The following is a 19166-nucleotide window of genomic DNA, read 5'->3' as shown; positions in this document are numbered from 1 at the left end:
GGCAGACGCCAATTATAACCATATAAAGTATCTAAATGTGCCTATTCATGGCATGCGCCAAGATGAAAAAGCAGAGCTCCGCCACAGGAAAGCACTGAAAGGCAGCAAGCATCACCCGTCACAGGTCTCGCAATCGACGCCAGTGAAGCGGTACCTTGCGTCCTTAACGTCTCGAAGGTTTCGTCAATCGTTCTTGCTGTACTTTTGACGATCGTTCAACATGGTTCACCGTCCAACTTACAAAGGACAATACGTTCTATAGGAATCGATTGTTAACATAACGTCTATTGGTCGTAGCCGCCGCGTACTAGACGTCTTCGCACCAGTGCCCCCCGGTCATTTCCACCGATGCCTCGCGCTCGCCGAGACGCACGATCGGGTAGAGTGGTTCGTCCGTCGGCACGAGGCGGAAGGGCGAGACAAGCATGTGGCCATTGACTTCGAACGAAATATCGCGCGCCGCTTGGTTGAAGGACGCGGTGACAATGAGCTTCCCGCGCTGCTTGGGAAACGGCTTCTTCTCGTGCGCCGAGTAGGCGTACCCGCGCTCGCAGCCAAAGAAGAAGCCCGGGTGCAGCGCATGGCCCTTGTTGGGCTCAAACTTGGCGCGCGTTGTAAAACCAATGTCGACGTGGTGGTGGGCGAGCACTCGGACGGAAAAGAAGGGCGACGGTGCCGTCGACAGGACACTGCTCCAGCCCAGGCCTTTCTGCACCACGACCAGATTGTGCATCTGGAGCTCCAGCGAGTGGCCGCAGTACGTTGGGTCCCACTCGGTTGGCACGAAGCTCAGCTGGAGGTAGTCGAGGAGCCGGCGAAACTCGCGCACGTCTGCGGATGCCAGTCCATCAAAGCTCAGTGTTCCGGTCCGAAGATACGCCACGATCCGGTCAAAGTACGTGGGCTCCATATCGATAAAGTACTCGCCTAGTCGCAGGACGTGCATATTGACTTCAGGATCGTGCAAGACGATGGAAGGTACCGCGCGCGTTGGGCTGCCACAGCGCCGATTCTACCATGGTCGCAAAGTAGCTGCCTTCGAAGCGGAGCAGGTTGCTTCGCGTCGTCGCAAAGCACGTACCACCGACGTTGAGCGTGACCATCTCGGCGGCGGCCATCGCAGCCGCGGCGACACGTGCCTCCATGGCCGGCGTCACGGGATGGCCTAGAGGCTTGGGCGTGCGCCGGTAGCGCTCGACCTCGCGCTCCATATGCTGCAGAAGCTGCATGGCATCGACGACGCCAGGACTCTTGAGCTCGAGCTTGGCCTGCGGCGCGAGCTCCTTCTTGATGCGGTCCCAGCGCGCCGCCACCGCGTCTTCCACACGCATGAGGCTTGGCCGGCTTCGACCGAATTGCACCGAATTGCAGATCCAACTCTGGAATTGAGTATAATCTTTTAAAGGATGTCGCTGGATTGCGCGATTGGCTACGTGCACGCAACCAAAGTCAACGTTGCGTGTGCATCGAGGTACAATGCGAGGTTTAGCTAATTGCACCATGTTGAAGTTGGTTGGCGTCATGAAATCGACGCGCCATAGCACGCAGAGGAGAGCGCAACAACGAGTGCCTTCCTGGGCATGTACGCAGCGCGCAGCGTGACGTAGCAAAGCAACAACCTTCACCGTCGGCCGGTAGCTCATGCTCCTCCAACTTCTTTGGCCCATGAATCGAGTTTTAGAGTTGTTTCCGATGTATTGAAAGATAGAGGTCTGGAGCAGGTGCACATTCACAAAACTCGGCCTTGCACCCCAAGCTCCTCGACTCGCGTTCCCCCTCATCCAGAGCTTCTGTCCCTACGCTAAGCTCAAGCGGTGGGTCGTCAAGACGACGATGGCGGCATGGATCCGTGAGTCAAAGATGAGCGGTGTGTCTTTTGCGGCTTTCGAAAAGGCTCACATGGTGTACTTGGAGGTCGAGCAACGCTACCTTCATCATCGCGTCTCGATGTAGTGCGGCATCTATCAGCACTTCACCCCAGTCATCGCACCTGTCGAATTTGTGGACTTTAACGATTGGCCCTGCCGCGGTATCTCGAGAAAATCGACGCGCCACCAGTTGACTCGACTTTGAGGTACTTTGAGCCATTGATTATGGGCCATAAGTCGTCGCTGACAGGCGAGTTCCTTCAGACGGACCACACGTTCCGCGTGGCCAAGTTCGACAAGGATGCCAACGGTGAGGAGTACAACTGCATGGCAACAACCATGAACAAGCACCAGGAGGTGAATTACCAAGCTGCCCAGGACAGCCAACGCTCTTTACTATAAGCTAGCATTTAAGAATGTACGTTTGCACGATGGATGCGATGGAAGATAGTCAATCGCCTCCTATACTAGTTATGGAGCCTTCCCGTGCGAACGTCAATTGGAGTCGTGTGTCAAAATTGGTACTCTAGGATCCAGCGATCCTATTCGTCGTTGGGAATTGATATACAGGCCTTTGATTGGCTGTTGCAGTGTCATTCCGAGGCGCTTTCCATTGGCTGGTATCTGCCACAAATTGTGTTGGCAGGGGTTTTTATTCATGTTTTTATGTTTGTGTTTTACTGTTAATCGTATCTAAATATATTTAAATATCTAAATTATTTCGGCCATTAAAACATGGAATAAAAACATCAACCAACGTATGCAATGACGGCGGGATGCAAAGGCAGCGACGCTCGCCTGGAGTTCTACAAGACGAATGAGCTGTGGAACAAGATGCAGTATTGGCACGTGTGCTTAACGTCGCTGGTGTCCGCCAAGCTCTTTTTGTGGGAGAAGAACCCGCTCGCCTTTCGCGTCACGGCGTCCGAGTTCATCGGGCCTGCGCCCGCTTTCGACTTCTGGAGCTACGTGCTCGCGACCAGCGGCGACCGTTCGGGCCTCGCCAAGCTGGCGCTTGCCGTGCTCTCTGCATCTGTCAACACGGCCACGTGCGAGCGCTTCTTCTCCAATTTTGCCCTCGTGTGGACGGCTAAGCGCAACCGGTTGCACCCTGACAAGGCCACAAAGCTGTGCCACGTACGTGCAGCAGTCCGCCGCAAGAACAAGCCGGTCGCAACGGATGGGCCCCACGCAGAAGCGCCAGGTAACGACGCTACCAAGCGCTTTATTGACGCGACGGAGCGCAAGCAAGTGGAGTCAACGGCAGACGTACAACGCATCAGCATGGCGCACTCGGCGCGCGCTCGTGTCGGTGTCAACTCCGGCGCCATGGCTGTCGAAGGCTGCGCTCAGGTCACCAATGCGGCAAACGACGACAGCGACGACGACGACGCGGTCGCTTCCCATCATAGCACCGATGGCCGAGAGCTCGTATGTGAATGGTTGGGCATGCTTGACGACCTCGAGGTCGACGAGGACGGAGCTGACCACGCCGCCGATGCCAGCGACGATACCAAGACGCAACTACCCCTACCCGAGCACAACGATCTCTCTTATCCGCAAGAGCCAACAGGCGCGCGCCTCACCGGTATCCGCGGCCACAAGGCGACTCTCATGGCACTCTTTGGCGGTCTTGATCCCTCCGACTGGGACTTTTGATCGTGATGACGCAATCCAAGTTTGATGATTACGTAATACAATTGGTGTATAATGATGTTTCAATCCAAAAGAAGGAAAAAAACATTTAAATATTTAAATATATTTAAATATTCTAAATAATAAAAAGACGTGTTCAAATCCAACACTGGCCACAATGGCTAATAACCGGTACATCGTCCGGAAAATCGAGCCCCCGATCCCGGGAAAACTCCGGGCGACTGCCATTGGAATTTTCTGCACGATCGGCAAGATGGCCAAGGCCAGTGGCGCCGAGCTGGGGGCGTCATCAAAGGGCGACGCCGCGGCGGCCAAGAACATGTACAGCCGCTGCCTGCACTACGTCCGCGCGCATCTAGAGGCCGATGTGCTCGCCGGTCACCCGCTCTATGCTCGCACACCAAATGTCAACGCCCTCGTCGGTCGCACTGGCGCCTTGACCATCGACAATACGCCGCTCACTGAGGACCTTTACATAATTTTTGCAGCGTATCTTCAACACGGCGACAAGGGCAAGATGGCCGCCATGTCGGCCATTAACTACATGACCACGCTCGAGCGCCTGCACCGCGAGGCGCTCAAGCACAACGACACGGCCCCGCCGCTCGGCCTGGATTACGTGGCACACGCGCGCGCCGTCATGCGCGCCCTCTACCAAGAAGAGAGCCAGATCGCTGCCCAGACGACGACAAAGGCGCCTGCCTCCCCGATGCTCGTCGCAGATTTCGCGACCGTCTGCGAGACGCTCTTCAAAGAGAACGATGCAGGCCGGCGCCAGCACAGCTCGAGAGACCGCACGCTGCTCACGATGCAGTGGAGCGCCATTGGCACGGGCTTGGACATGGGCGGCTTGTGCTACGCCAACTTAATGTGGAAGAATGACCGTCTCGTTGTCGCTGTGAAGCACGAATCAACGGGCGAGATGGACCAGCTTCCGGTCGTCCATGCCGCGCTCAACTAGACGCTCGACCCGCTGCATGCGCTCGCCTGCCAGCTCGCGTCCACGGCCGACGACACGAGTCGCCACGTCTCCCAACAGCTCGCGCAATCGAGCAATGGCACCAAAAAACATGCTGCGCACATCAACCAAGTGCTCAAGCGCCTTAGCGACAAGGACCACTGCGGCGTTCTGACGCCGCATCGTCGGCGGCAACGTACTGCAACATCCGCTAGCATCCACGGCGACGACCAGTTCCCGGACCTCGCCAGTCGCGGTAGCTGGTCCATGGACGCGCTGGATACGACGCTGAAGAACACGCAAGGCGACGCTCTTCGGATCGCGCGCCAACGCGCGGGCTGGTCGCACCCGCGTCTGTCGCATGCCGCGCCACTTTTGACGGCAGCGCGTCGCCCGGTCGAGGACGGCGACGTCTTGGACCCGATGATCGTCTTTGCAGACAAACTCTTTCACAACTACAGCTACGGCCAGGCGCCACGTGTCTCCGCGCATCTCCTTGACTTGCTTGCCGCCACGCTGCTGCTGTACTTGTCGGATACGATGGCGGTGTGTGCGAACCATGCGGTGCACGTGGCTCTGTTTGCCGCTGCCGCCAGTGTCGGCATCACCCAAGACGAGCTCCTTCAACGTGGGCACAGCATCCGACGGGCCTTCTGTCTCGCCAATGCCCATCAGCTGCACGCAACGGCAGTGGTCGAGGATGCATCGATGGAGAAGCTTCTGGCGCTGCAGCGCGCCACGGCCCTTGAAGTGTCGGCGCTGACGTCGACGGTCGACGCACAAAATGTCGTTGTCCGCAAGATGCAAGCCGACATGGACAAGCTCATGGCGACGTGCCACGAGACAAACGCGCTGCTGACCACGCTGCTTCAAAGCGTGAGCACCAAGACGCAGGCCGTCTCAGCAGGTCGTTTGCCCGTCCGAGCAGGTGCCACCACCAATCATTTGCCCACGGGCGATTCAAAATGTACTAGGAGATGCGCGTTTGTCGTTGGAGGTGTTCGGAGAAGAGTCCGAGTCGGACGACGCTGGCGCGCCGAGCAGCGAATGACCCATCGAGTCGCTCTCCGGCATCAAGTTCAGCGACGGTCTCTTCATGTTTCTTGCCAACGGCTTGGTGAACCTCCCGCGCGACCCGAGCAGCAACCACCAGGCCACATTGAAGGCTGCGTTGCGCCAGGCACAACGCAGCCCCGAGTTCCGGGACGTCGTCTCGGCCCATCGCTCGGGCCGCTGTACCCGGTCGCAGCTGTTTGCCGCATGCGAACAAGTCTCCGAGGCAATCGACGCAGAGATCAATTGCTTCATCGAGCAACGAGCCAAAGCCACTGGGTCGTCGACGCGGAAGCGGCAACGGACGAGCCAACGGTCCATCTCCGACGCGGTCGAGCTCCTGAAGAAAGCGCGCCACAGTCGGAACCAGTTCAGCACCGCGAACCAGACGACGGGTCTGGTGTCGTCGTCAATGTATGAAAGAGAGACATCTATCGAGATTCCTTGGTACATGCTTAGCGTTTCGCGTGCTGTTGGCTTGCCCTGACACTAGCCGCAATAAGAACTTGTTGGTACTACCTCTCAGACGACAAACACTAGCTCTCGACAACCAGCGAGACCAGACCACCATGCTAGAATAGGTCCCACGCCATACAAACGATACATCGTGGTGTTGTGGCAGAAGCAGCAAGCGATAGAAGTGAGAACGCTGGTCACCACTCGTTCGCCGAGCTGTTGGACAATAGTCGCGCTTGCATTACTTCCAACGATCCATTCCGTTCTGAAATCACAACCAAATCGCCCTCGTCTTGCCATAGCGCATGACCGACGGTGTGTACGCGTCGCGCCTCGAGACGTTCAAAGACGCGATAGCCGCCATCTCCAAGGCGGTCGGAGATCACTTGGGGTCGATCGTCGACAAGCAGCTCGACGAGCTCGCTCTGCGCACCGAAGCACTCGCCGCCATGGAAGCACGCATGGCCGACGAAGCGGCGACCGCCGACGCCACGATCACACTCAACGTCGGCGGCTCGATCTTTGCCACGTCGCGCGAAACGCTGCTGCAGTTTGAAGGCAGCTACTTTGCCGCCATGCTCTCGTCGGGCTCGTGGCAGCCCGGTGACGATGGCGCGTACTTCATCGACCGAGACCCACGTCACTTTGAGCGCGTCATGGCATTTCTCCGGTCGGGTGCCGTCGACTTTGACGGGCTTGATCGCGTCAACGCCGCAGTGCTCTATGATCATTTTGATTACTTTCTGTTGCCGCTCCCACCCGTGCCGTGGGATGGCATGTACTGCCACCCGCAGCTCACGCTCTCCGAGACGATGACCGTCGCGACTGCCGATGGTGCGCTGACGGGGAAATGGAACGTTTTGGCCACACGCGCAGTGCGGTCGTTCACGGTCAAGCTGCCTGCCTCTCATACGACGATCGACATTGGCTACATGACGCGCGACCAGTTTTACGCCTCCGGTTCTCCGGGCACACTCTTTTTTTCGTGGCCAAACGAGATACGTAGCGGTGCGTACGGCGAAACAACCACAATTGCAAACCCCGTTCACGCAACGGAGAACGTGATGCTGTCGTGCGTCTGGGACAAGGCGATGAGTGCCCTCCGCGTCCACGTCAACGGTGTACTTGTCCCGGACTGGACTGAGTCGGTCGTTGGCGCACCCTACTTGTACCCATGCGTTCGTATCGCCTCGGCCAACGCCCGCGTGGAACTCTCGTCGGTCGAGGCGTTGTAATGCTCTCGCCAGCGAGGGAGAGAGAATGCCCTCGTTGGGAATGCTCTGATTTGCCTACTATGGTTGAATATAACGGCTTGATCGTCCTGGTTGTATGTTGTTGCCGTGGCCGACCCATGAGGTCGACCAGCGACCAGAGCCTTTAAGATACGTACTAACTTGCACCATTCCGCGTCCTTGCTTCCTTCGAGATCCGGGTTGCCCACAACAATGGATTCTCTATGAAGGAGCCACGATGATTGATCGGAGACTCTCTCGTCATACGATAGCAATAGATGGATTAACATGACAGCCAAAGGAACGCATTCGGACGTAGTGCCGACTTGACGCAGGTCGGTAAACTCGTCGGCGCCCCCACTCTGCCCCAATTCTTAGTCCACTTCAGTCTCGGCGACGTCGTTGCCCGTGGGTGAGGCCTGCGCGCTGTGGCTCGAGTCGCGAATAAAGAGCGCCGTCGACTTTAGCTGACGCCGCGTTGTATGTAGTAGCTCGACCCAATCAACGACATGTTCATATCAATCGCTTGATCGATGAGCGCTTGGAGCGCGATCGACACTTCTTTCGAGAGCTCTTGGAGTGGCACGCGCGTGTCTGCAATGACGAGCCGGTCGCCGTAGGTAGCAAGCGATGCGACGTGGTGGAAGCGGAGGCCTTCGTCGCGGCGGATCCACGGTGTCTCTTGAATGTCGTTGACGTCGACGTCGGACGTTTGCGGCGGCTTGGCGATCTGAATCGCATCGCTTGGGATGTGAAAAACCCTCTCGAGCTCGGCCAGCAGCGCGTCCATCCAGTGGATGCCGGGTGTCTCGGGTGAAAATGAAATCTCGACACGGCACCCAAACCGAAGCGTCGACCGGTCAAAGAGCACGACCGAAAAGAGCGTGTGCGACGACGGCAGCGTGTCGACAGCATCCAGAATCTGAACCGCAAACTCGCGGTTCTCATACAAGGTGAGCGCCGAGGCTTCGCCGAGCGTCCTTGCCCCGTGACTATATCACGTGTTTTACTTTCCCTGGAGCTTCCTCGCGCGCTATGGACAGCTAGAATCAAGGCCTGCCAGCCTATAACACTAACCCGACGCACTAAAGATCGGGGATACGGTTGCGTGAAACTAGCCAGTGGAAACGGCATGCAAGAGCTCTCGGATGAGAGCCTCCGCCTGATCGAAGCCGAGTTTGATGCCCACCGACGCCACGTCGAGGCGACGCGCGAAGCGTACGAGCGTCAGAAGGCGGCGGCACTCACGCAAAAGGCGGCCGATCTGCGCGCGACGCTCGGCGGCCTCGACGCCCAAGTGGCCGCTTCCCGGGTCGCCCGTCAAACCTTGCGCTCGCAGCTACTCACAAAGAAGGTCCACGTACAGTCGCAGATGGCGCAGCAACTGGAGCTCCAGCGAGAAGCGTGGCACGTCACAAGAAGCCACGAGCTCGAAGAAGCGGCGCGCCGGCGCTTGGACTTGGAGCAACTGCAGCAGAAACGACAACATCTGGTACATGCGACTACACTCTAGCCAGCACGTCAATCTCTTTTTGACTAGGAGCGCCTTGAGCAAACATCCATGATACAACTGGATGCGATTGATGCCGAGAGATCGCGCCGGCGGCAGCGCGACGTCAACCAGATTGAACACTTGCTCGTCAAAGGGTCGGTGCTCGAGCGCCAGCTCCCGCACGACGCCCTGCTGGATATTGTGGCGGAGACAACACCAACCATCCAGTCGGCTCACTTTGCCAACGAGTGCGAAGGTCGACTGCGCATCGAGCACGAGCAAGCGACGCACCGACGTCACGACCAGCTTCGGCAGCTTAACGCGGACCGCGCTGCTCTTGAAGAACGCGAGGAGGAGCTCCGGCAAAAGCAACGCGAGCTCCATTACTTGGCGTCCAAGGGCGTCGACTTTCTCGTTGAGATTGAGTTTGGGCACGCGCCGCCGGTTGAATTGATTTTGAAAAACATGCCGGACGAGATACCGGCGCCGGATACCGACGTCGACACGATCGACGACGTCCTCGACGACGCAACCAAGTGGCTCGCGTCTGGTACCTCTTCATTGTGGTGACGGCATGATTTCTGAAAGTGGAATGCAGGCGATGCGACGCTGGCCTCTATTGCTCAGAGCATACCCTTGTCAACGCTTCCAGTGCCGTGTCCCGTGCGCCCGGTGTCACCGCTACCAAGAACACCGACTGCAATGCTCTTGCAAAGCCTGGTGTGCGATCTGATCGACCAGATTCTGGAGACACTGCCAGCACCGCTGGTCAAAGCCGACGTCTTGGCGCAGCAGCGCATCTGGAGAGACACCCGGCGGAATCTGCGCCGCGTTGCGCGCCGGGAGCGATATCAGCGTGCGATCCATCACGTGCGCGATGCGCTTGTGGTAAACTTTATCATGTCTATCCGTGTACCACTGTCATGTAGGACGATGTTGTCCATAGTATGATACTGGATCTGTGGACCGAGGCATGTGCGGCGCGGCACGGCGTCCGTAGCTTGCTTCTCACGGCGCTACAACGCGTGCTCTGCCAGCCAGACCAAAACGAGGCGGTGTCGAGTGCATTGGAAGAGCTCCAGACGCGCCGGCGCCGTCAAGACCAAGTGGATGCGAGCTGTCTCGTTCTTATATCTTCGGTGCTGCGACCGAGACCACCCCCGCCACCGACGACGGCGTTGCCGACGAAACCAGCGACTGTGCAAGTCTACGCAGCGCTCCCGCCACCGATGGAGATTGCCAGGCGACGCATCGCGCCGCCGGAACCGACGATGGTACGAATGTTTCTTTTTCATTGTAGTATCGGCACACCGGTGGATGGTAGGTGACGGTGCAGCGAGCGTACTGGAAGCATGTGCGATTGACGCCGGTTGTCCTCAGCGCAAAATCGCGCCACAGTATTGATCATGTCTTGACGCGTGGACGGCATTTGTACGTTGTCGGTACCAAAGGCGACGTGACCGTCATCGATATGACCACCGACGTCGTTGTGCGCGAGGTCCAGGGTTCGAACCCGATCACGCACCTAGATATTGGGTTGATGCCGGGGTATTTTCTGACCGTCTGCAAAAAGCAAACTGCCTTGCTGTCCGTCAACGCTGCCAGCCTGCGCACCGTTGCAACGTGGACGAAAGCCGACCTGACGCGACCAAGCTACACCATCGACGACGTGGTCTTGGGCCACATTTGGCCGTCGATCTCGATCGTCGGCGCTCCCACGAGCGTGGTTGTCGGTACCAAAGACGGTGCTGTCGTTCGCCTCCAGCTCTGCCGCCCGCAACGCGCTGCGTCGACCGACACCCGGGACTTTTTCCATGGACACAACAGCCCGATCGTGTATCTTGGACACCGGGGCACGGACCTTGTGAGCGTCGACGTCGCCGGAGTCGTGTGCTTCTGGACCACGGCACCGCGGTATCGCACGGGCTTTGGTTGGTGGGCGCCGTCGGCGACCGTCCATCTCAACTCCACCGTGCACGCGGCAGAGATCACATCGACCGGTGCCCACCTCGCACTCCTCGTCGGCGGCGCTGGCTCGACGCAGATTCTGCAGCTGACCCTTCCAGACCTCGCGCTCGTCCCCGTCGAGATTCATCTCCCGCGCTTGCGACCGCCGTTTGAGTTGGCGCTGCTGCCACCCGTCGAAGGTCTCCCGGGGGATTCCGCGCTCGTTTCGTATGAAGGTATTTTGTTTGTTTACTCCCTCTGGACTGGCACGGCCGTGAGCTCGACACCACTAAAAGAGACCATGGTCTCCTTAAGCGCGAGTCATGACCGCATCCTTGGTCTCGTCAAAGGCAAGATCGCGTGCTTCCGCGTCGACGACGCCACGTCAGCGGCCGACTTTGCAGCCAGCGTCCACCACACGAATGCACGCCCGGCTCCGACCATGGTACGCACGCCGGATGGATGTTTTGAGAGCTGAGCTGTGGTATAGATTCGTCGCATGGAGGTCCAACTCGACCGACGCGCGATGCAAGCATACCTTGCAGCGATGTTGTGGGACATCGCTTTAACGCCACCGTCGTCGATGAACGAATCATCCGCAACGCATCAACGTAACGAGCAATAATCGCAGTAGAGGGATGATCAACCGCTAACATTTTCCTCGAGACAACTCCATGAATGGGAATGCACTAGTGTTGCTTGTTTTCCTGGAGACTTCGATGCGGTGACGGTTGTTTCACATGAAACTCTCAACATTTTTTGGATTGAAGCAATGCCACAGTCGCCCGAGAGCAGCGACCCGGCGTCGCCGGTACCCAACGACGGCGCCGTCATGTCGTGGTCGATGCCTCCGATGGACGGCTCCCCGCCGACGGCCCGCGGTGGTCACTCGATGCTGCTGGCAGGGCAGCAGCTGGTGCTCTTTGGGGGCCATTATTTCGGCGGCGAGGCCGGGTTTGTGTACCTGAACGAAGTATGGGTCCTCGACCTCGAGACGTCGGCGTGGTCTCAAGTCAAGTGCGAAGGCAAGCCGCCCGCGCCGCGCTACAGCCACTCGGCGACGCTCGTCGGTACACGCATTTTTCGACGAGGGACATACATCTTATTGTCTTATTGCGCGGTTCAATTAGGGGCCAAGATGTTTGTGTTTGGCGGCAAAGGCGACAAGGGAAAGATCTATCGAGACATGCACTACCTCGACCTCGAGACGTGGCACTGGTACGTCGTCAACTGGACGACCGAGTCGCCCCCCGAGCGGCTTGGCCACTCGGACTTGGCCGTCGGCACCAAGCTCGTCTTCTTTGGCGGGTATGTTGTACACAATTTGATAGACAATGTTGACCATGAGTGTGCTAGCTGGGACGGCCAGAACAAGACCTTTAAAGATCTATGGGTCTTCGACACTGAGACGTTCGCGTGGCTCCAGCCCCACGTGGCGGGGACACCGCCGACGGCTCGGTATGGCCACTCGATGGCACTGCTCGACGACGGCCGCATCGTTCTCTATGGCGGGTACACTCTTTGATATCCACATCTTGTGCAAAAGCATGTCCATATCTACTACAGACAATCGGTCAAAACGGTGCCCGAAGTCCGCGTCGAGTATTTCAACGACTTGTACACGCTGGACACGGAGACCATGGCGTGGATGCGGCCGCGCGTCACCGGGGACCAGCCAATCCCGACGTTTAGCCACACCATGACGATGGTCGGTCGCACGCTGTACATTGTCGGCGGCTGGTCGGGCACGGAGCGCAGTCCCATCTACATGGGGGACAAAGCGATGCGGACGACGGCCAAAGCGCTGGCGCGCGAAGAGGTTGACTCTTTTCCTTCAACCGACAATGACGATGACGGGTGTAGCGGTTGCAAAGCGGGTATGACGCGCAGCCCGTCGACTACCGCCGGCTCCTTGGGGTCTCCAAATACGTCCACGCGATCGACTGCGATTCGATGGTGTGGTCACAGCCCATCTCAGAGGGCTGCCACGTCACGAACCGGTATGGGCACAGCGCAGCGGTCGTGGGTACCCACCTCTTTCTCTTTGGTGGCTGGGACGGCAACCGGTCGATGAACGAACTGGTCGTCGCGGATCTTCCGACACCCTCTCCGTAGCTTGGCGTAGGGCGTACACTTTGTTGAAGCCATCTTGACATATCACCCAATCAAAGTATGTGTGGGCTCGACGCAGACATTATATTCTTTCAACATGGCCTTAACCTTCCAACGTCGGGAGCAATAAAGGGCGCGGGTGTATTTGATGGTTGCTGGATCGCGAAACGAGCTTTTCAAATGTCGAAATTTCGTATTCGACCGCATTGATATAGGAGTTGACAGTGTGGTTCCTCGGATTCAATCGTTAATCCTTGGCACTGCGGGTTGACATATCATGTGCACTCGAGCCGTGCTCGTTCGGCGACGTCCAACCCTCACTTTGAATGTGACCCGGGGTGGTGTCAACTGTGTTCCAACCAAAGGGGATTCAACTCGGTTGACCATGGAGGTATCAAACGAATTAGGAATACCGGTACGAGATTCGACGAAGACCGATCTTTTTTTTTAATTGATGGCAAGCCAAAGATTCTGCAGGGCCGCGTGACCGGCGGTGTACTCTGTGGATTACAATGGCGTCTTGAAAGAGGACGTCAGAAGGTATTAGTAGCCGAAAACGCTAATTTCCGTTGGCCAAACGTCCTCGTCTCTTGTTCTTCTTTCTCCAAATCCGACAATTCTATTTAGAGCCGATTCTAGTGGTCAAGCGACGTCCCGGGTCACATGTTTTAGAAACCATTATAAAGAGGGTTAGGTGTACACGAGCCGACGAATGCTAAAGTTCATCGAGTCCGTGACGTAGAGCACACCATCGGGGTCGATGTAAATGAACTGGGGACCGCTGAACATGGCAGCACTGCCTGCACCGTCTTGCATGCCGTTGGAGCCGGGAATGCCGGCGATCGTGATGACGTTATCATTGGCATCGATCGCGCGGATGCAGTGGTTGCCAGTGTCGACGACATAGACCGTACCGTCCACATCGACCGCGACGCCCGTCGGGGTGTCAAAGGCGGCGCTGGCACCGCTGCCATCCGAGTGGCCCGCCGTGCTACTGCCAATGTTGGTGACGCTGCCGTCGAGGGCGATCTTGCGCACCATATTGCCATCCGTGGCGTACACAACGCCCGATGGCGCCATCGCCAGCGCATACGGAAATGCATACGTCGGCAAGGGCCCCGACGCTTGGCCCGAGACGCCCGAGCCCGAGAACGTCGAGACGACGCTGCCGTTGATCGAGCGCAGCTTGTAGTTGTACGTATCGGCGACGAGGATCGTAGAGTTGGCGACGGCGATGCTCTTCGGCATGTAGAACGTGGCCGTGCTGGCGCTCCCGTCGGCATCGCCCATGACACCGGTGCCGGCGACCGTCGTAACGACACCGTTGGCGTCGACTGCGCGCACGGCGTTGTTGTCGGAATCGGCCACGTACAAGATACCAGCAGACCCGGATCGCGTGGTATGTGCGAGCCCTTGGATACCGTTAAAGGTGGCGCTGGAGCCGGCGCCGTCGGTAAACCCGCTGCTGAAGCCGCCGGCGAACGTCGTCCAGCTGCTCGTGTTCGTATTGATGCGCATGATGGTTGTGGGTGTGTCGGCGACGTACAGGTGCGTACCGTTGCCAGCAATGCCGAACGGGGGGTACACAAAGGACGTGATAAGGCTGTTGCCGGCAAAAGTCGAGACGTTGTACGACCGGTTGGCGAGTGGCATTGACGACGGCGACGGCGTCGGTGTCGACGTCGGTGTCGGTGTTGGTGTGGATGTCGAGTTCCCCGTTCCGGCGTCGGCCGTCGCATTTCCCCATGACGGGATCAGAACGACGCAGAGGGCGGTAGTGACGAGCACCACCAGCAATAATCCCATGAGAACACCCCAGCCCTTGACGCCGCGATGTTTGGTCTGTACCGTCCCATCGACGTTCTTCGATTTGGCCGCGGCATCGTCGAGTCGCACGGCAGTTGACGCTTGCGTCTGCTGATCCAATGTGGTAAGTGCACCGACGACGGCGGTCATCGATCGCTGCTCGGATCCGGATTGACGCAGCTCACGCGCAAGCGTCCAGAGATCCACAGGCATCGTGTCGGGGCGGCGGTCGTCGTCCATCGCCGCTTCAACCACGCCACGGTACGCCTCGATGAGGCAGCCGCCGAACGCGCACACGTCGGCCGCCTGCGCATCCGCGAGACTCAACTCGTCCTCGATCGGGACGTCGCGGTGGCCACTCAGGCTAGCCTTGTAACCACCACCGACGGCATCGAAGACGCCAATAGCCGCGCACGACACGTTGCCGTGATAGTAGCCAAGGTCGTGCGTCGACGCGAGATCTTTGGCGGCGTCATTGAGCAGCTGCAGTCGCATCGGCGCCGACACTTGGACGAGCCGGAGAAACACGCGCAGCGAGCCATAGTTGGCCCCGAGGTCGAGGTGACCGCTACTGTCCGACGGCGTCTCGAGAGGGGGAGGTGCGTCGGGGGGTGAAATTTCGACCGCCACCGCGTCAAGATCCTCTGCATCGGGAGGGGGAAGTGGCGATGGCACGGCGACCTGGGGCACACTGTTGTCCCTCGTCAGAGCGGTGGCGGTTGCCATCGGTGCGCTGGCGGTCGTCGTCGGTGCAAGAATGCGTACACTGACACGCCGTGAATAGCAAATCCAAAGCCAAATTTAGGTGTCTTTTAGACGCCATCTTGTACGAGCCAGTATATTAATGGCGTCTTCCAATTCTTAAAATGGCCTCGCCGCGAGGGAGCTTGCAAATCCAGTCTTTTCATCAAGCAAGAGAGAAATGAGCGCCGTGGAGAGACGCGTCAAGGGACTGTATGTGGTGTCGTATCTCCTTGACGCACACTGGCCCTGCGCCCGTGGGAAATACTCATGGCGTCGAGGTAACTAGCTACTAGTATATATGTGAGCACGATACCGACATTTTAGCTTAGCCCATCACAAGACCACGCACTCGCAACGTGTTCAGGGTACGTCTGAGACATAGTATTATGTCTGAGAAGCACTGTCTGAGAAGGGCGTTTGGAACCTTGATTGAAGGCCATGGTATGTCACACACCACGATCCGACCTGTTTAGAAAAGCGAGCTCTCCGGCTGCCACGTCACCAAGATCGTCAGGATCAAAAATGACGTCGTCGTTTCATTAGTGCCCGCCGTCGAACAACGCCGTCAAAGTTTCCGAGCCCGCAAACGTCGTAGACCGATGCACGTGATGGAACTTGAACTGGCGGCGACGAAAAGAGAGGTTGCGTTCCGTAAGTGAGCGAGGTGAGGGGGCGATTTAAAATTGCGCGGATTTTGGAGAAAAAAAGCGCGGGGCAAAAAACGGCAATGCGCAAAATACAAAAATGCGCGGACTTGAGCACAGATGGTTGGTGTCGTCTGCTCGCGGGAGACACGTGTGAGGCGTATGTGGTACTCGCAACGTAGAGACCTTTTGCTCTGCTCGCCCATATTTGGGCACCATCTAGAGGGACGGTGCTCTTTTAGCAATAGTCGGCTTCAACTTTACTCTTTGTCGACCACAATACCAAAGGGGGATGAATTACCCTTGCTGATACGAAGGCCATAGAGTTGATGATACCAAGGCCATAAAAGGTAGATACTGATGATCCCTCTCAGGAAGCCGGCAAGAGAAACCACCGAGGAAGACACAAGGCTGGTCCCAGCACCCGAGCCACGAGCACTCTCCATGATGCTGCGTCCAGGACTCGATATGGGCCGCGACCGCACAACGACTCTGTTCACATGACGATGGCAAGCTCCGTTAGCTCTTGACAGGCGCAAACGATCCAACGCGAAGTCATACCTCTACTCTGCATTAATCTCACTGGAACGCGGCTACCTCCGAGAGGATCTTCTCGACGAACGAGTCGACGCTCGACGTGCCGAGGACGGCGTTGCCATCACGGGTCCGGACGTTGACCTCGTTGGTCGCCGCTTCCTTCTCGCCGACGACCACAATGTAGTTGTAGCCCGCGAGCTGCGCGTCCCGAATGCGCTTGTTGAGCGTCTTGCCGTGGCCAATCACATCCACGTACACGTCGTGGGCATGCAGCGCCGCGTGCACTTGCTGCGCGTACGCTTCTTGGTGCTCGGTCAGCGGCAGGACGGCCACTTGGCGCGGACTCAGCCAGAGCGGCCACTTGCCCGCCGTGTGCTCGATCAGAATCGCCATCATGCGCTCGATCGAGCCAAGGACCGCGCGGTGGACGATGATCGGCGTGTGCTCGTTGCCGTCGCTGCCGTCGTACTTGAGGTTGAAGCGCAGCGGCAGTTGAAAGTCGAGCTGGATCGTGCCGCATTGGTGCTCACGCTTGAGCGCATCGCGGACTGCAATGTCAATCTTGGGGCCGTAGAATGCGCCATCGCCCGCGTTGAGCGTCCACGGCATGTCAAAGGCGTTGAGTGCCGCCTCGAGCTGCGCCTCGGCCGAGTCCCAGAGCGTCAGGTCGCCCATGTACGCTTCGGGGCGCGTCGAGAGCCGCAGCTACCACCCCGAAATCAATCTCAATACGAAGTGGAAGCTCAAAGCTACCTGAAACTCAAAGCCAAAGACGCCATACACGTGCTTGATAAAGGCGAGGCACGACTGGATTTCGTCTTGGACTTGATCGGGGCGGCAAAAGATATGCGCGTCGTCTTGGTGGAAGCGGCGCACGCGCGTGAGCCCCGTGAGCGCCCCCGACGCTTCGTTCCTACACGTCAATATACATTCATTAGCATTGAGATTCAGATTCAGATTCGAAAGTACCGGTGCAAGGCCGAAAAGTCGGCAAACCGCACGGGCAGTTCGCGGTACGAATAGACCTTATTTTCTTTGAACATGAGGCAGTGGCCCGGGCAGTTCATGGGCTTGAGACCAAAGAGGTCGCCGTCGTCGTCGCTCTGCAAGGCCGCGTGGTTGGCGTGGTCGGCGCACGACATGGGCTTGTCGTCGTCCATGCCCGGGCGCACGCTGTACATGTCTTCCTTGTAGTTCTCATAGTGGCCCGACGTTTCCCAGAGTTCCTACGTGCGATTCAGCTCCCCATCTGAATCTGAATCTGAATCTTTACCTTCTTAAAGATGAGCGGCGTCACGACTTCGTCGTACCCACGCTTGCGGTACTCGTGGCGGATGAAGGAGGCGAGGCGGTTGAAGATGCGCGTGCCATGCGGCAGCATGAACGAGCTGCCGGGGCTCCACGGGTGGAAGAGGAAGAGGCTCTGCGCCTTGCCAATGATCCTACCAAGAAGTGGGGCCTTGATGACCGCGATGGGAATCTTGTACCGATGGTCGCGCTTCTTGGCCTCGGCCTGGAGATGCTTCCATTCCTTCATGCGCGCCTTGTCCGGAAACGTGACACCGTAGACGCGCTGGAGCAGCTCCGAGCCGTGCGTCCAGTGCGACGCGCCGCAGCGGGTGAGCGCGACCGTCTGCAGCATGCCTAGTTGCACGGTGAGGAGTTATAAGCGCAATGGAGAAGAGGAAGAGGATGCTGTCGGTCCAACTGTAGCTCAGTAGGATCAATGCTAGATCGCTGAGGTGTTCGCCAGTCATGCTTTTTTCTTGGATATACATGTGTGCAGGTGGCCATGACCACGATGGACCTGCGTGGCATGGCCACCCGGTATCCGTAGAGTCTGCAGAGAGAGTGGCATGTATGGAGACATACCCGTGTGCGGAAGGTGCGGGCCGCGGCAGAGGTCGACAAAGCTCCCGCACTTGTACAACGTGATGGGCTCGTCGGCCGGGATGTTGTTGAGCATCTGGAGCTTGAACTTGGAGTAGCCAAACATGTCTTTCGCCACGTCGCGCGTCACTTGCAGTCGCTCGAACGGCGCCCGCGCCTTGATGATCTTGGCCATCTCGGCTTCAATGTCGCTAAAGTCATGCTCCGAGAGCGTGCGGCCGGACGGCAGGTACATCTCGTAGAAGAAGCCGTCGGGCAGCGATGGGCCGTCGCACAAGAGCACGTCGTCGCCAAACTTGGCCTCGAGCGCGGCGCCGAGCACGTGCGCCGACGAGTGCCAGAACATGGCCTCCATGCGCTTGTCGTCAAAGTCGTGCAAGGCGACGTGCGTCGTCGTCTCGGGAAGCGGTCGTGAGAGGTCCCACACAATCTGTTCGTCCGTCTCGGTTGAGATCGTCGCGCCAACCACGGGCGGGATCTTGGCACCGGTCGCTTGCGTGAACTGCTGCATCGCTTGCAGCGGCGTGGCTGCCATCGTCGGCGAATACGGCGTCGCGACCGAGGGTACGACCAGCTGCACCGTCGCCGGCGGGGTCGCGCCCGTCGCCGCCCGCGCCTGGCGCGCGAGCTCCGCGTTCCACTTCTCGAGGCGCGTCGCCGCATGGCTCATGCACCGGACCGTACGCAGGAAGCTGCTCGGGCGGTCGCCACAGCGGCCGGCCATGCAGAGAGCGCAGCATCTTCCGTCCACCACAGGAACAACTCCAATGT

At 58.3% G+C, this 19166-nt stretch overlaps 7 protein-coding genes across 7 annotated transcripts; 4 read left to right on the top strand and 3 right to left on the bottom strand.

The window, feature by feature from the left end:
• Positions 1–222: 222 nt before the first annotated feature.
• On the bottom strand, positions 223–1363 carry SPRG_16001 (hypothetical protein). Its single transcript, XM_012355251.1, has 2 exons — positions 983–1363; positions 223–927 (listed from the first exon to the last, which is right to left on the bottom strand). Exons 1-2 carry the CDS (start codon positions 1329–1331, stop codon positions 308–310), a joined length of 969 nt encoding a protein of 322 aa, XP_012210641.1. The 5' UTR covers positions 1332–1363; the 3' UTR covers positions 223–307.
• A 1339-nt stretch (positions 1364–2702) lies between these two features.
• SPRG_16000 (hypothetical protein) lies at positions 2703–3527 on the top strand (the record flags this gene model as incomplete). Its single annotated transcript, XM_012355250.1, has 1 exon — positions 2703–3527. The coding sequence occupies one exon, from the start codon at positions 2703–2705 to the stop codon at positions 3525–3527; it is 825 nt and encodes a 274-aa protein (XP_012210640.1).
• Positions 3528–3777: 250 nt separating this feature from the next.
• SPRG_15999 (hypothetical protein) lies at positions 3778–7226 on the top strand (the record flags this gene model as incomplete). The annotated part of the gene is made up of 4 exons (XM_012355249.1): positions 3778–4461; positions 4486–5400; positions 5543–5935; positions 6294–7226. The coding sequence occupies 4 exons, from the start codon at positions 3778–3780 to the stop codon at positions 7224–7226; spliced, it is 2925 nt and encodes a 974-aa protein (XP_012210639.1).
• Positions 7227–8355: 1129 nt separating this feature from the next.
• Positions 8356–11140, top strand: SPRG_15998 (hypothetical protein; the record flags this gene model as incomplete). The annotated part of the gene is made up of 5 exons (XM_012355248.1): positions 8356–8715; positions 8764–9265; positions 9314–9603; positions 9645–9989; positions 10040–11140. 5 exons carry the CDS (start codon positions 8356–8358, stop codon positions 11138–11140), a joined length of 2598 nt encoding a protein of 865 aa, XP_012210638.1.
• Positions 11141–11434: 294 nt separating this feature from the next.
• Positions 11435–12777, top strand: SPRG_15997 (hypothetical protein; the record flags this gene model as incomplete). Its single annotated transcript, XM_012355247.1, has 5 exons — positions 11435–11732; positions 11793–11970; positions 12019–12174; positions 12229–12481; positions 12526–12777. 5 exons carry the CDS (start codon positions 11435–11437, stop codon positions 12775–12777), a joined length of 1137 nt encoding a protein of 378 aa, XP_012210637.1.
• A 663-nt stretch (positions 12778–13440) lies between these two features.
• On the bottom strand, positions 13441–15366 carry SPRG_15996 (hypothetical protein). The gene has a single exon (XM_012355246.1). The coding sequence runs from the start codon at positions 15304–15306 to the stop codon at positions 13465–13467; it is 1842 nt and encodes a 613-aa protein (XP_012210636.1). The 5' UTR covers positions 15307–15366; the 3' UTR covers positions 13441–13464.
• Positions 15367–16547: 1181 nt separating this feature from the next.
• Positions 16548–19119, bottom strand: SPRG_15995 (threonyl-tRNA synthetase; the record flags this gene model as incomplete). Its single annotated transcript, XM_012355245.1, has 6 exons — positions 16548–17210; positions 17259–17418; positions 17475–17731; positions 17779–17947; positions 17993–18149; positions 18378–19119. The coding sequence occupies 6 exons, from the start codon at positions 19117–19119 to the stop codon at positions 16548–16550; spliced, it is 2148 nt and encodes a 715-aa protein (XP_012210635.1).
• Between the last annotated feature and the right edge of the window lie 47 nt (positions 19120–19166).

This window comes from Saprolegnia parasitica (genome assembly GCF_000151545.1).
Source record: "Saprolegnia parasitica CBS 223.65 unplaced genomic scaffold supercont2.221, whole genome shotgun sequence".
Taxonomy (NCBI): domain Eukaryota; phylum Oomycota; class Saprolegniomycetes; order Saprolegniales; family Saprolegniaceae; genus Saprolegnia; species Saprolegnia parasitica.
Note: the sequence above shows the minus strand (reverse complement) of the source record. Positions and strands in the feature narration are given on the sequence as shown.